This window comes from Osmerus mordax, chromosome 4, assembly GCF_038355195.1.
Source record: "Osmerus mordax isolate fOsmMor3 chromosome 4, fOsmMor3.pri, whole genome shotgun sequence".
Classification (NCBI taxonomy): Eukaryota; Metazoa; Chordata; class Actinopteri; order Osmeriformes; family Osmeridae; genus Osmerus; species Osmerus mordax.
In genome coordinates, this window is record NC_090053.1 from 18432916 (window position 1) to 18446398 (window position 13483).

Here is a 13483-nt window from a genome sequence, read left to right on the forward strand (position 1 = left end):
TTAAATGCATTTTGTTAGTTTGAATATTACTAAAATCCAGTGCACACAACACACATTACAAAGGCACGTATTTTGTTAGCACACTATTATTTTCTGAGATTATGATCAGGATGATGTCAAATCTATTATGGCTGAAATGGAACAGGCATGCTAGAACAACCGAGGTTTTGCATGGTCTGGCTTTGGACATATTTTTGGACTATATGGTATTTTGTAATGTTATTTATGATTTATGTTTATCGTTTTTCGTTAAACTACAAAGACCATCTGATCACAGGTAAGATCCACATATCATACCACTTTGACTTTGCCACTTGCTTTCTAGGGACTGGTCAATTTCCTACCAATATTAGCGAGTGTACTTGTTGCTAACAAAAAGCCTGCCACCTCGAGCTAGCTAGTAACTCACTTTGTAGATGTAGAAGCATTTACAGCCGTACACGCAGCTACACATGTATAAATAGTTAGCTTCTTTTGGAGTAAAAGTTTGGGAATGCGAGTGATGAGGAATTGACATTTCACACTGTTTTAAGGTAAATTCGTTGTCCTTTCTTAATGTATTAATTGCAAATCTGTGTTCCTAGCGTCACTTGCAAAGTTTTCAGCTAGCTAGCTAAGTTTGTCTAGCTAACTTACAGCTAGCTTGCTACTTAGCTTGCAAGATATGCCTGTATTGTAATTACCCATGCTGTGACCAACGTCAACTAGCAAGCATGCTATTTATTTGGGGTTCTTTACATTTCTCATTTATTTCAGCCAGTATTTAAGCCAAGTTTTCATTTAAGTATACAAGCTATTATTTGGCCCATTACCAATAGTAAATCTACTATGTACAGTAAAGGTCAGATCCCAATTTCAAGTGTAATTAATGTGTGTATTCCCCGCGTTTGAAAAATCAACGTGCTATGGAATAATAAGTAAAAGCTGCACAGCTTTTTAGATTGACACGATTAGCTGAAGAGATGTGTCAGTGTGTAGTGGGTGTTTGGGGTGAGCGGTAAAAATGACTTGGTGAAACACCCACCATTATATTAAGACCATATTTGGTCTAGTAAACAAATTTTACTGTACGTTGCTACTTTATACTCATTTCATTGAGAATACAAGTGATCTGTCCTGTCCGCTATATTTTTCTTTATTCGTCTTAACAGTTAACTATGTGTTTTCATATTAAACGGTCGGCTGACTTCCCCTTTTTAGGGGGAACATATTTGGGGCTTTCCCTTGGAAATGTGGAGAGATGCATGGAGCTCAACCCGTCAGTGGATTGAATTGCTTGACCATGGGTTCGTCTGAATGTAGCAGCACCACTGTCCCGTTTTTATCAGTCCTCCTCCGTTTTTTTCCATGTCATGTCTCGTGGAAAAGAAAAAAAAAGGATTTTGTGAGCTAACAGTGGGGAGAATGGGCCTGAGGTTTAGTTATAGGCTGTGTCAAGGACAGAGTAATGTTAACATGAAGCCTTCACGGGTTGTTAAAAGCAAATAAAGTAATTAAGTGGAGAATCACATGGAAACATCAAAGCACAGGAGGCATATTGGTTTATTCTGCTTCTGGATTTTGAGTTGCCACTGGCTCTTATCAACACGAACCAACCACAACCCACATAATGGTATTTTTATGGACAGATCCTCAGCCTTTCCAAAGATGGCCTTTTCTTTCAAACGTATCCTAGCAATTTAGTTCCCACTTCTATGAGGCTCACCTTTCTGCTCTGTCAGCCAGCAGGCTTTTTTTTCTGTTACTTGTAGGGGGTTCATGTTGTCTAACTCCCTCGTCTTCTCTCCTATGCTTGTTATTACAGTTCAAGAGAAACTATTGGCTACAGTGTAAAAAATTAAGCAGCCGCAACAGTTGCCCAATCATGAGGCAGCTACTGGCTAAAAAAACCCAACATCATAGCTTAATATAGAACCAGTGTGCCATCTCAGTAACTTGAGCACAGAGAGGAATGTTTGACCTACCTTCCAGGCCAGGCAGCTCTCACCCTGGGTCAATCACAAATGCATTGACAAGGTTGGCATTAAGGAGGTGACGGTGACAACCTTTATTGTCAAAATAAAGTCAGAATTGCAAGAAAGGTTGAGGTTCCAGGAAAAACATCAGAATTGCGCTAAAATAAATCGTATTTTTGTACAAGGACCTGGTCTACGTATGCATTTGTGTAATGGAATGATTTTAAGGTCACACTGAATGAACAGCAATCTTTCTAATACTACAGCTGAACTGACTCCCGTGTAACATATTTGAATAACCTTGTGTGATAGTTTAGACATAGGATGGCAGCCAAAACAGTACTCATGCACACCTTTGACAAAGTAAGGATGGCTAATCCCACCCAAGTGTACGATTTCTTAAAACTCGATTCGCCTATCGCCATTAGGACCATGTGTAGCCTAAACCACAGAAATATAGGTTTATATTTCTATAGTGTCCCGCAATACCATGCACATGGATTTTTGAGTGGAATTCCTTCCCTCTCTTGGGCAGATAGCTTGGCACACACTCACATACTAAATGCGGTCTTGTCAAATTTCAGAGCCTCTGCAGTGGGATCAAGGGTTGGGGCCAGACAGATAATTGTGTGTCTGTATTTACCACTTCATCTGGGTCTAAGTGTCATTAATCTGGTGGATGAACATCATCTTTGTTTGTCCAGGCTGCTGCACTTCTCCTTCTGACCACTAGGTGTCAGCAGCGACGGCCACTGCAGCCAGTGACCCAGTTAGCATGGTCACTGCACAAAGACCCCCCAAATCTTTCCTCTGAGTGTCTCATTCCACTACCCCTATTTGGAAAAGAAAGAAAGATAGAATGATTTGTGTTTCTGGCACTATATGGTCAAAAGATCAGACCTTTGCATCCTTTCGGTCTACAAAACCCCCCATTTGTTCTCAATTACAAGTTTGAACCTTCTCTTTTTACCCAAATTCCCATTGTCATTTATGTCTTGCATGTCAAGCTTTCTAGTACAGTTCTTTCAGAAAGGATCTATCAAAATAGCGCAGTGGTTTCCACCCCCACATCAGATAAAAGGGCTCCCTGATGAAGTGTACTGTTGTAGCTAGCTCATACAATGGACGGCTCACTTCCCCCCCCTCCTTTATGTTCTTCCCATGCTCCCATGCTCATTCTTCCTCTGAAGGATGGACACGTTCCTCTCACGCTTATTTTCAGTTGCCTAGCAACCAGGAGGAGAGGCTTTTTTGGGTGATACTTGTGCCAATCTGGGCGGGGTGGGGGTGGGGGGTTGGGCTATGTTCAGGAGCTAATACTGGAGTCCTACATCATGTGATTGCTTTTGGAGGGGGGGTTCCACCTTTTTCTCTAAATATGCTCAAGTTCTTGAGCCATTGTGTAGGGTACATCCTCAATTTGTTGTTTTCACACATTACCACCCATTCAGTCTCACCTGGCCCTTGCGGTTGTTATGGTGATGGGCCAGCATCCTGAAGGCAACCATGGCGATAAGAGGGACCGTGTTTACCCTGCCAGGGAGCGTGCCCTTTGCGTCTTGTTTTATTTGAGATTAGACCATAGGGATGCACCTTACATATGGTTACACTGAATCTACACAACCGACATGAGCAATTGTGGAAAAAAAAAAAAATGGTGGCAGAAGTGAGAAATGTGGGGGAAGGACAACTGGCAAGAAAGGAGATAATATCTCCAGTGGATGCTGTTGGTTGGAGTTGTTAGAAGATGGTGTCTGCTAGGGGTGGGAATCTTTTGGTACCTCACGATTCGATTCTAGTGGTAAAAATCGATTCACAATTTTTTACGATTTTTAATCAAAACATTTTACATTTGTGAATCGCTAGAAACCTGAATCACGATTCAAATGTGAATAGATTTTTTCCCTCCACCCCTAGTGTCTGCAGCCCTACAGTAGTGAACCAACCCATAGTGTCTGCTAGCCTGGCTCTGCCCTCCTACGTACTTACGCTGAATTTGGATTTTGCTTCTGTACTAGGTCTGGGATTTCAATGCATCAGTCGGTTTTCAGAAACAATTCTTTTGTAGGTCCATTCAGCGAACAGAGGGAGTGGCTGAGAACGATGACGTCGATGTCGTGCATTAGTTTGAGTTGTAGTTCAGTAATGGCCACGGAGAAAGATGCGAGCGAAGCTATTCTGCGGTTGTGGCAACGCAGCCGAATATCCATAAGTTAAAGCCGGAGCAAGAACAATCCTTGCTCAGTTTTGTTGGTGGTCATGATGTTGTGGCCCTCCTCCGCACAGGGTTTGGGAAAAGTTTGATTTTCCAGCTACGGCAGCTAGCTCCGTGGTGAAGGAGTTGGCTAAGGCGAACGCTAGTGATTGGTTATGGCAGATCAGAGTGGCTCTGGGCAGATCCAATAGTTTTAAACTTCAACAGAGTACCCGCCTTCAAGGAAGTTAACGCTTGTCAATGGAGCGATCCCAGACCCTCTGTACAAATGAAATGTACGAGGGTCTGGTTAGGACCAGGCTAAGTGTCTGCAGCCCTACAGTAGTGAACCACCGCTAGTGTCTGCAGCCCTACAGTAGTGAACCCCTTTTACTTCTCCCCCATCTCCTCCTCCTTTCCTGGTGCAGTTTGTCGGAGAGCCCCCTGTGTAATTAGCGTGACCACGAGGGGATGGGAGGAGGGGGGCGTGGGGGGGTTCCTCTGGCTGAGGGATAGGAGGAGGGAGGCGTGGGGGGGTTCCTCTGGCTGAGGGATAGGAGGAGGGGGGCGTGGGGGGGTTCCTCTGGCTGAGGGACAAAGACGAGTTAGAGAGGGAAGACGACATGACCGTGTGTAGAGGACAAAGAGCGCTGAGACTTTACCCCATCACCCCCTCCTTAAGAGTGGGTTAGCTGGGCTGTCTGACCTGAGGTGCAGTACCAAATACACACACACATACACATACATACATACACATACATGTATGCAAACACTACAGATGCAATTTTGACATTTAAAGCGAGTTGTATCTGTGAGCTGGTTATACAAGCGCAAACATGCATGTGACATAGCCTAGTAAATAGGTAAGAATGTAAACTTTATTTTCTACACTAAACTAACCTACTTTGCATATTTTTTTAAATATATATTATATATCTAGCCACAAAGCATCAATGTAAAGGAGAAGAAAAAAATGATATTGAGACAATACATATACAGAATTTTGCCCTTGGAACCAGTAATGGTAACATTGGTCAGGTTATAGTATGACGGTCATCATAACCAAAACAAATGTTATGCTTGAACTGATGGGACTTTGATTACATAAGTCTACTTGTGTGGATGAAGTCCCTGCATAGGCTTACATGGAATTACTGTAGGCTACACAAGTGCATGTGTGCAGTTGTAATATGCATTCTGGTGGCCGGCATCCTATTCATTTCAATTTATGGAGCTGCCAGACCAAAGTCTGCCCGAGTGTCCCGCGCTGTTCCTCCACTGAGATGTGTGTCTGAAGACTGTGTGTGTGTGTGTGTGTGTGTCTGTGTGTGTGTAATAGACCAGTTCTGATTGGTCAGTTCTTACTCCCCGTGCCTCAGTTCACCGTCCCCTCCCTCGATCTCTCAATTCCTCCATCCCTCTCACCAAGCATCACCAGTCAGGCAGTTTTTAGCAAGGTCCCTGACGTCACTCTGTGTTTGCATAGCCATTGTGTTCCAGGGCTGCCGTCGCCTAAGGATTGCAGTAGCCGATCTTAGCTTTTTTTCCTCCTCTCCCCCCCCCCCTCCCCCTTCACCAGGACAGCCCCTGTTTGCTCCCCGCTCCGTGGATGTGTAGAGAAAGAGCAATGACAGACCAGTAGAGCAAATGGATTGACGACCATTGAAGACAACAAGCCGAGGCTAATGCTAGCTGCTACAGCTACATCTCTGGATTCTAACACGCGCACCTTTTGTGTGAAGGATCTCATTTTATTTTTGGGGGGTCCTGTTCCTGCACAAGGTCCACAGCTTTTCAGCCAAACCCGCGAGTGTGGTTTTTTTGCCGCGGGGAGAGTGTTTGAGCGTGGAGGGAAGACTGTGTAGCGGCTAGTGGAGAGGACCATCTGGGCGTCTGAGAGCCAGGGTCGGCCCGGCTGGCTGGATTGTGTGCTTTGATGACCCCCGCTGTGTAGCTGCCTGCTCACCAACCCCCTCCCCTTCCCCTCTGTCTCTCTTTCCCTCCCTCCCTTCCTTCTCTCTCCTCCTCCTCCTCCTCTATCTCCATCGCAGCTCCCAGCCCAGCCATGTTCGGGACAGAGTCTTCATGTAAGTACCACCATCCTCTTTGTGTGTGTTTCTCTCTCTGCGTGTGTTTGAACCGTATGTCCTGCTTTTTGCTTTTCATTTGAGCTCTCCCCCCTTTCCTCTATCCTTCCTGTTTCTCCATGTTTCCTGGTGACAAATTGCATTGCAAATAGGCTGGGATCTACCATTTTGCATAAAGGACCAATAACAGCTGGTTGTGCAAAAATCCATGGTTACTTGCTTATCCCTCCCACTACCTCCATCCACTCAACCTCCTTTTTTCACCCTTTTTGTCCCCCCCCCCCCCCCCCATCCCTCAGTCTTATTGCACGGCTCCATGTTGATCTCACGTTTATATGGGTCTGCTGTGTGTATTGCTGTACCACTGAATGGATTGGCTTGCCTTTCTGAAACAGACACACTCTTAGCGTGTCTTTGTGTTCCGTGTACTGGACTGTTACACATGATGGCTTTGGCCGGTAGATGCTTTTGCTGTTTCTCTCTCCTCGTGCCTTCCACTGCAGCCACATCTCATTATCTCTGTTCCTGTTCTGTTAGGTCAGGTGACATTGAAGGTGGTGAACGTAATTTTCATTGCTGGCCTGCTAAGGCAATGCTAGGACCAAATCTGGGAGAGCACTGTTGGTTGAATAGCTAGTTTGCATGGGGACCTCAATGAAGCCTAAAAAACGGTGTTGATCTGCATGTGGTTCACATCCCTGTGAAAGGACTCTTCTCTTTGATCCGTTCTGTGATGCCCGGCTTGTGTGCCCGCTCGGTGACATGAATAGCATCGGGCTACGCTATTTCAAATGAATTTGTCATGGTCACAGAGCCAGAACCAATGGAACGATGATCCCCTCATGGGTTTAAAGTCAGATCAAGCTTGCAGGCAGAGCTCTTTCTTATTACTTGAGACTTGGCATCGCTACAATCCGGCATGGTCTGTTAAAACGCCTCATCATACTGTTGTCTTGATCTTCATCTTAGTAGTTTTACTCTTCAGTGGATAATGATGTTCCAGTTTAGAGATCGTGGCATCTACAGCTCCATGAGTCATGCCCTGCAGAAGCTTTGCAAGGGTCTCTCTGACCTGGTGTTGAATAGTGTGCATGTATGTCAGTTTTAAGTATCTGACTGATAACCGGCAGCTTTGAGCTTGTTTTTGAGATTCACATAATATTAACTTGTTAATACCGAATATGAAAGGAAGACAACAGCGCAGAAATGGCTAGAAAAGGGATATTTGTTTTCTTATATAGAAAAACTATACCCCTATACAATATCTGTGATGAAGTGTGGTCGGATTTGAACTCACCGAAATATAGTTCTGTATGTGTTTTCATTATAAATAGCCATAAGAGTTTTGGCAGAGATGCGACAGGAATTCCTGTGTGAGATTGAAGTCTTTGAATTGTGCCTGTAGAGTTGAGTAACAATTGATGACATTTCTAGATTGATTATTTACATGGTGACCACAGGTTTAGGCCCCTGCTGGTGTCATCAAGGTGACCAGACCGGTTGATCTCGAGTCGGCCTGGAAAGCAGAATACTACAGGCCTAAAAGCACCATTAGACGCAAACTACAAATGGACAAACACTGTTCAAAGTGGACACATCTGACCACATGCTACACTTAAAGCACTTAGAACCTACTTTCCACATCCAGACTGGGGAAAAAACAACCTTCACTGGCTATCAGAAATATATGTTCAACCTGAGTGATTGCACAAGCTATTCCCCTCCCGACTGCTCTGGGTAAACACAAGAGATTGCATTTTACATCCAGTTCCTTTTCTAGGAATTGTATCTGTCGCCAGTCTCTAACCAAAACACCTTTACCATCCCCCGCTTCCATTGTGCTACCAGCTCACCAAGGGCAATCCAAAATGAATCAATACTCTCTTATCAATGGAGTAATCATTTGTTTGTGTTCAGTTTTCTCTAAGATGTAGGTTTGTATGTTTTGGTCTGAACTCAAAGATGATGACAGGATTCCATTCAAAAAATCTCACTCGGCATAGCTACAGCAAAACAGCAGGAGTGCAGCCTTTATTATGCCTGTGGGTAGTTGGAGTTCAGTGCAGAACAGATCTAGACATGATCTGTGAATGATTGGTCTTTTTTGACCCACTGACCAAACGCTGTGAAAGCCCACTGTGACCAAACTATGATGACAAATCCCTGTCACAATTGATGTTAAGTTGATGTATCTAGGTAAGACAATATACCTGTATGCCTATATCATATAACTTTCATTGGTAAAAAAAAAAACAAAAAGACAGGATGTTGTAAAGTGGGAATATCATTTTAACTCCGGCCACTTTCATTTGTATCCATTTTCCTTGAAATAGTGCCCATAAACTTTACCCATAATCTTAATTCGCTTGCTTTTAAATTGGTGCAAGTTCATTAACTCAATTACAACTTGTGGACCACAACCGTGCCATGTGCTTCTTATTTGGTTTTGGAGTTTGCAGATTTTGGACGATTGCTTGAGTGTTTACTGAAAATGGCAGGTGGAAAATGGCAGACAAGGGGAAAGTGACTCTGATGGCAACCAACTGTCTCTGTTGCCGTGGTTACCTGTCGTAATAGTGGCAAAATGGCACAGGGTTGGGTTTCTGTGGTAACTGCTGACTACTGCTATTTGTGTCCTGCAAACTTCAGACTGTATGGCAGAAAATGTATAAGAGAAACATTTGTGACCTTCGTATTCCCAGCCATTGGTTAGTATGCTCCCTGAGTTATTTAAACATTGACATATTTGGTGTTCCCTCCCAGTTGTCGGTTCTACAGCACTTCTGTAGAGAGGTGTAGGCCTGGATTTGAATGCTAAGGGTTTGATAAGTTGGTCAAGAACCCCTTTTCTTCTGTATTAATTGTCAGTAGAGACTGCATAGACCAGTACACAACAAATGTTACCAATGGTATAATTTTTTCAGTGATCAGGACTGGACAGTGATCAGGACTGGCTGAATAATCATAACCATTCATAGCCTTAAGAAGATCCTCTGAAGTGGAATTGAAAATGAGTTTTAAGTTCATCACACCAAAGAAGAATGTGTTGTTTACTAACCATCCAAATTCGAATGAAATAAAAACACTGACAAGCCGAGATGGCAAAAGTACTCACTTCCCATACTCAAGTACAGATACTTGTGTTAAAAAATACTCTGGTAAAAGTAGAAGTACTGATTTAAATTCTTTACTCAAGTAAAAGTAACAAAGTACAGGCTTGGAAATGTACTTAAAGTATAAAAGTAAAAGTAGCCTTGCAAATGACAAACATTCTTTATGCAAAGCTACCTGGACCACACAAATGTTACTTTAGTGCAAGCTGAGAAACTTCAGTGGACATGGAAAAAAGTCTCGTTATATGCCATTGCCTACATTTTAAATAGATGTCTGCCAATAGGCCTAAAACATCACATATATGATTATTGTGACAGAGACTGGGACTCCAGGTTAATAATATTCTGACTGAGTAGCAAGATATGAATTCAATTGTGATTCTGTGAGAATTCACAGATCCAGTTTCTCTTTCTAATCTTCCCCTTAACATTTAAAGGAATCTACATGCATGTGTGTGTGCTCAAATATGGCTTCCAGAAAGAAAATAAAAGAATAACATTTGAATTACTAAACAGATATTAATTAAGAAGTTCCCCATACTTTAAGAGTTACAACTAAGAACCGTAGTGTATAAGAAATGAACTGAAAGCTAGTAAATCTTTGAACATGGAGTGCTAATAATAATAAATGTAATATGTCAGTTTCACAATTTTTACAATTGAAGTGCTAGAAAAGTTGGGGAAATTACAAATTCGATGTGCATTGTATTAAAACAATCTTTATTGACATGCAAATAGACAATAGACATCCAGCAAAAGAAAAATGGCAAGTGATGCATGCCCTCAAATCTGTAGATGTGCATGGATTTGTCCTGAATCCCTTCAAGAACTTGGGAGCAACTAGGGTATACAGACATTCTGTATAGTGTAACATGTCATAATGTAATTGTGTATAGGACATTGAGTGAGTGAAAAAACGTGTGTCTCTGATGGACAGGGAGAGAGAGACCGCAAGTGATCAAATGTACACCTCAAAGTCTGTGTGTGCTTGACGTTGGGTGAAACCCTAAGACCCTTCAAAACCTGTGGAATAACTTTCAAGGCATACTTAACATAAAAACCAGAACCTTCTTTTTTAGTGTGTGTGTGTGTGTGAGTATCAGTGTGAATGCGTGTTCGCATGATACAGAGAGAATCCAAAACTACCAGAAAGATTTGTTTAGCTTCAAAAAAAGCTGATTTTCAAAGTTCTTGGATTCAACACGGGCCCTTTTTGGTGTAAAAATCAGCCCTGCAGTGCTGAACAGTCTCTCGCAGGCAGCGGAGGCTGGTAGTGCAGTGTTAAGCCTCAATGACAGGTGGCATACTGCCAGGAAAGACTTCAGTACCCCCATTGTATCACCTGGGCACCCCAGGTAAGTCTCCAACTGTTTGGCATTTCCTTGGGAACCGGACTGCTTGATTGCTGTAAAAAAAAGTCCTCCTCTTCCGAAGAATGGGATGCATCACCTTCATTCACCACAACTTGTTCCTTCAGGTGGCTTTTGATAAAGTCAAGGCCTATGGAATACAAAACCAAATTAGAGGTCAGCATTCTCTAAGATGGTTTATAACATTATTACATAAATATTGTCATTTTGTTTGCATTAAGTAAGGGACTTTTCACTATTATAAGCGTAAAGCAAACACTGCAAGACTTACCCATTTTTAGGATACATTCATCACTTGTCCAGCAGGTCTTGAATTTGGGGACGAGAATAGCAGCGGCAATTAGCTCTGGATCTGTGAGCATCTGTCCAAAACGTTTGTCAAGGCCTGCTAGAAGTGCTTCGATCAAAGGCCTACGACTTGGAGGAAATGTAGAGGTGCTGGAGCTTCGCCTGGAGTAGTGTTATTCTAGGTACCAACCATATCATCTGCACATTGGCCTCTCCCTGAAGAACATCAAGCGCCTTTGCAAATGGGCTCATGGTCTTTGTATCCTCTGCCAGAAAAGCAAGCTCAACAGGAGTGAACCTGACAACAAAAAATAAGAATTTACAAAAATGAGCGATTTAATGAATATAGAATTTCATTCATAGTAGGAAAGTATTCATTAAGCCAATTTAAACCCACCATTAACTGCAAGACGTTAACAAAATTATATGAGGCTACCTCCATATTGCAGTCAAGACATCTACAAAATAAGAAGGCAGGTACATACATAGGTATCATTAGCACACTGCAGACAGCTGTAATTGCTCCTTCTCCTTGTTCCCTTAGGATTCTCACAATCCTCTCCATGGCAAAGAAGAGGGAGTTCCACCGTGTCTCATTGGGCCTCAGGAGCTGAAGTTGTCCTCTATGATCTCAGCAGCTGTGGTAGATCTTGAGCTTTCGCTCCACAGACTTGAACACTTGGAGAATGCTGAACGAGACAGACGCTTGTACACTGGATTTCCATTTGCTTTCGAGGCATCAACGGTGGAGATCAGGTTGAGGTGGCAGGCACAACATTGATGCTTTGGCAGCTGGTATTCCAAGCCATTATCTTCATCCAATATTGTCCCGGCTTCAACAAACTCGACACCTATGATATCTCCCCCCTCTTCTTCTTCTTCATCATCACTCTCTCCTTCTCCCGTACTTGCCCTCGCACCCTAAAGTGCAGCATCTGGATTGTTATTTTCAATTGTTATTGCTATTTTCATCCAGCTCACCATAGACTTTAAAGGCCTTTATAAAATTTGAACCATTGTCAGTTGTTGTGCAAACAATCTTTTTGCGGATGTTGTACTCCACGTGTATATTGTTGAGAGCACTAGCAAGGGCGGAAAAAGTATGTGACCTTTTATCTGTTTGCACGCTAAGGCAGCACAGCACCTCTGCAGGGTTGCACTATCTATCCAATGCGCAGTGAAACCTATAAAACCCCGTCTGTGTGCGGTCCAGCAATCTGTAGTGGTTGCAATAAACGCAACTTCATTCAAGGCCAATTTCAGATTATTTTTCATTTGTTGTGTTGCTTTTTCCACTTTGTTTGAGTGCCACGAGACATCACAGCTAGATTGGGCTGGAGGAGAAGCAGAAGGTCTTTGAATCCCTGCTGCTCAAGTACACTGAGTGGGTGTAGACCTTGAATGACGAAGTCAATGATTCATTTATCCACACTGACCTGTGACACTCTCTTGGCTTCCCATAACTTTGGTTGTTTGGGTGATGGGCCTGCATCCGGGGTTGAATTTCTTTTCTGAACAACTGAAGTGAGATTTCTGTATCTCTCCATATGATTGACATGCTTTCTCTGTGAGTGAAAATACAGACAAACACACAAAACTAATTGTTCAGTGATGTAGCCAAGACCCTCTGAGATAACTTACTATGAAATGTAAAACATTAGGCACCATGGCCTAAAACCTATATCTTGGTATAATTTCAACTAGCAACATATCAAAGTATATTAGCCCATAATTATTTCTTGACATTTCAATACACTGTACATGCAGCCTCTACCTCTGAATAGGTAAAGCACTGGTATAGCAACTGTATGACAGCTGTACTGTTTTTTCTTTTGTGTGAACTTGCAAATTCTTTATGGCTAGCTAAAAAAGTAGAACTTTTGGATTACCGTCATCCTTGATTCTAGAGACTGACCAACTGAGATCTGGGGAGTGCAAGCAAGGGCCGTTAAGAAAAGATACAAATGATAAATCCTGACAGTGAGTCTCTGCCTTCTGTCATGTACACTCTGGAAAGCTGTGTGTGTGTTGGAACAGCTTGGGCCCAGAGCAGCAACAGCAGGCTACATTTCTTAACGGTCACTTAGCTTGTGCTCCCCACATGCCTTAACCAGCTCACACACAGTTTGAAAGAAAACACATAAAGTGGTCGTAATAAAAAAAAAAAACATGATAAAAAATATGAGTCCTCTAACTTACATCTGAGAGGTTTGAGACATTAACCTTAGCTAAAATTAGCCCAAAATAAAGTATATTTGAGACAAGACCAAGTAAGTGGGTTAGCTCTACTTAACTAACCTAAATGCTAGCAAACCAAGGCATCGTCACTGCTAGCAGGAGAACAAATTTAACTGACCATGACGTAAACTTAATAAAGTTACTGAAACAAACAACAAATAGCTTTTGATAACAGCAAAAAGATGCTATTGTCGCCGTCCATACTACTATGCTATTAGCTCTACCGCCATCAAGCTGC

General features: G+C 42.6%; 1 protein-coding gene across 6 annotated transcripts in view; it reads left to right on the top strand.

Moving 5' to 3' along the window:
- Positions 1–144: 144 nt before the first annotated feature.
- LOC136942557 (suppressor of tumorigenicity 7 protein homolog) overlaps positions 145–13483 on the top strand; it is a 32641-nt gene continuing 19302 nt past the window's right edge. For 4 of the 6 annotated variants that reach the window (XM_067235515.1, XM_067235513.1, XM_067235514.1 and 1 more), the window contains exons 1-2: positions 145–277; positions 6201–6236. In XM_067235515.1, coding sequence (XP_067091616.1) covers positions 148–277; positions 6201–6236 — 166 coding nt within the window. In that variant the 5' untranslated portion in view covers positions 145–147. Of the gene's footprint in view, positions 278–422; positions 534–6200; positions 6237–13483 lie in introns of those variants that run through there. The other 2 variants (XM_067235517.1, XM_067235518.1) reach the window with 2 other exon arrangements.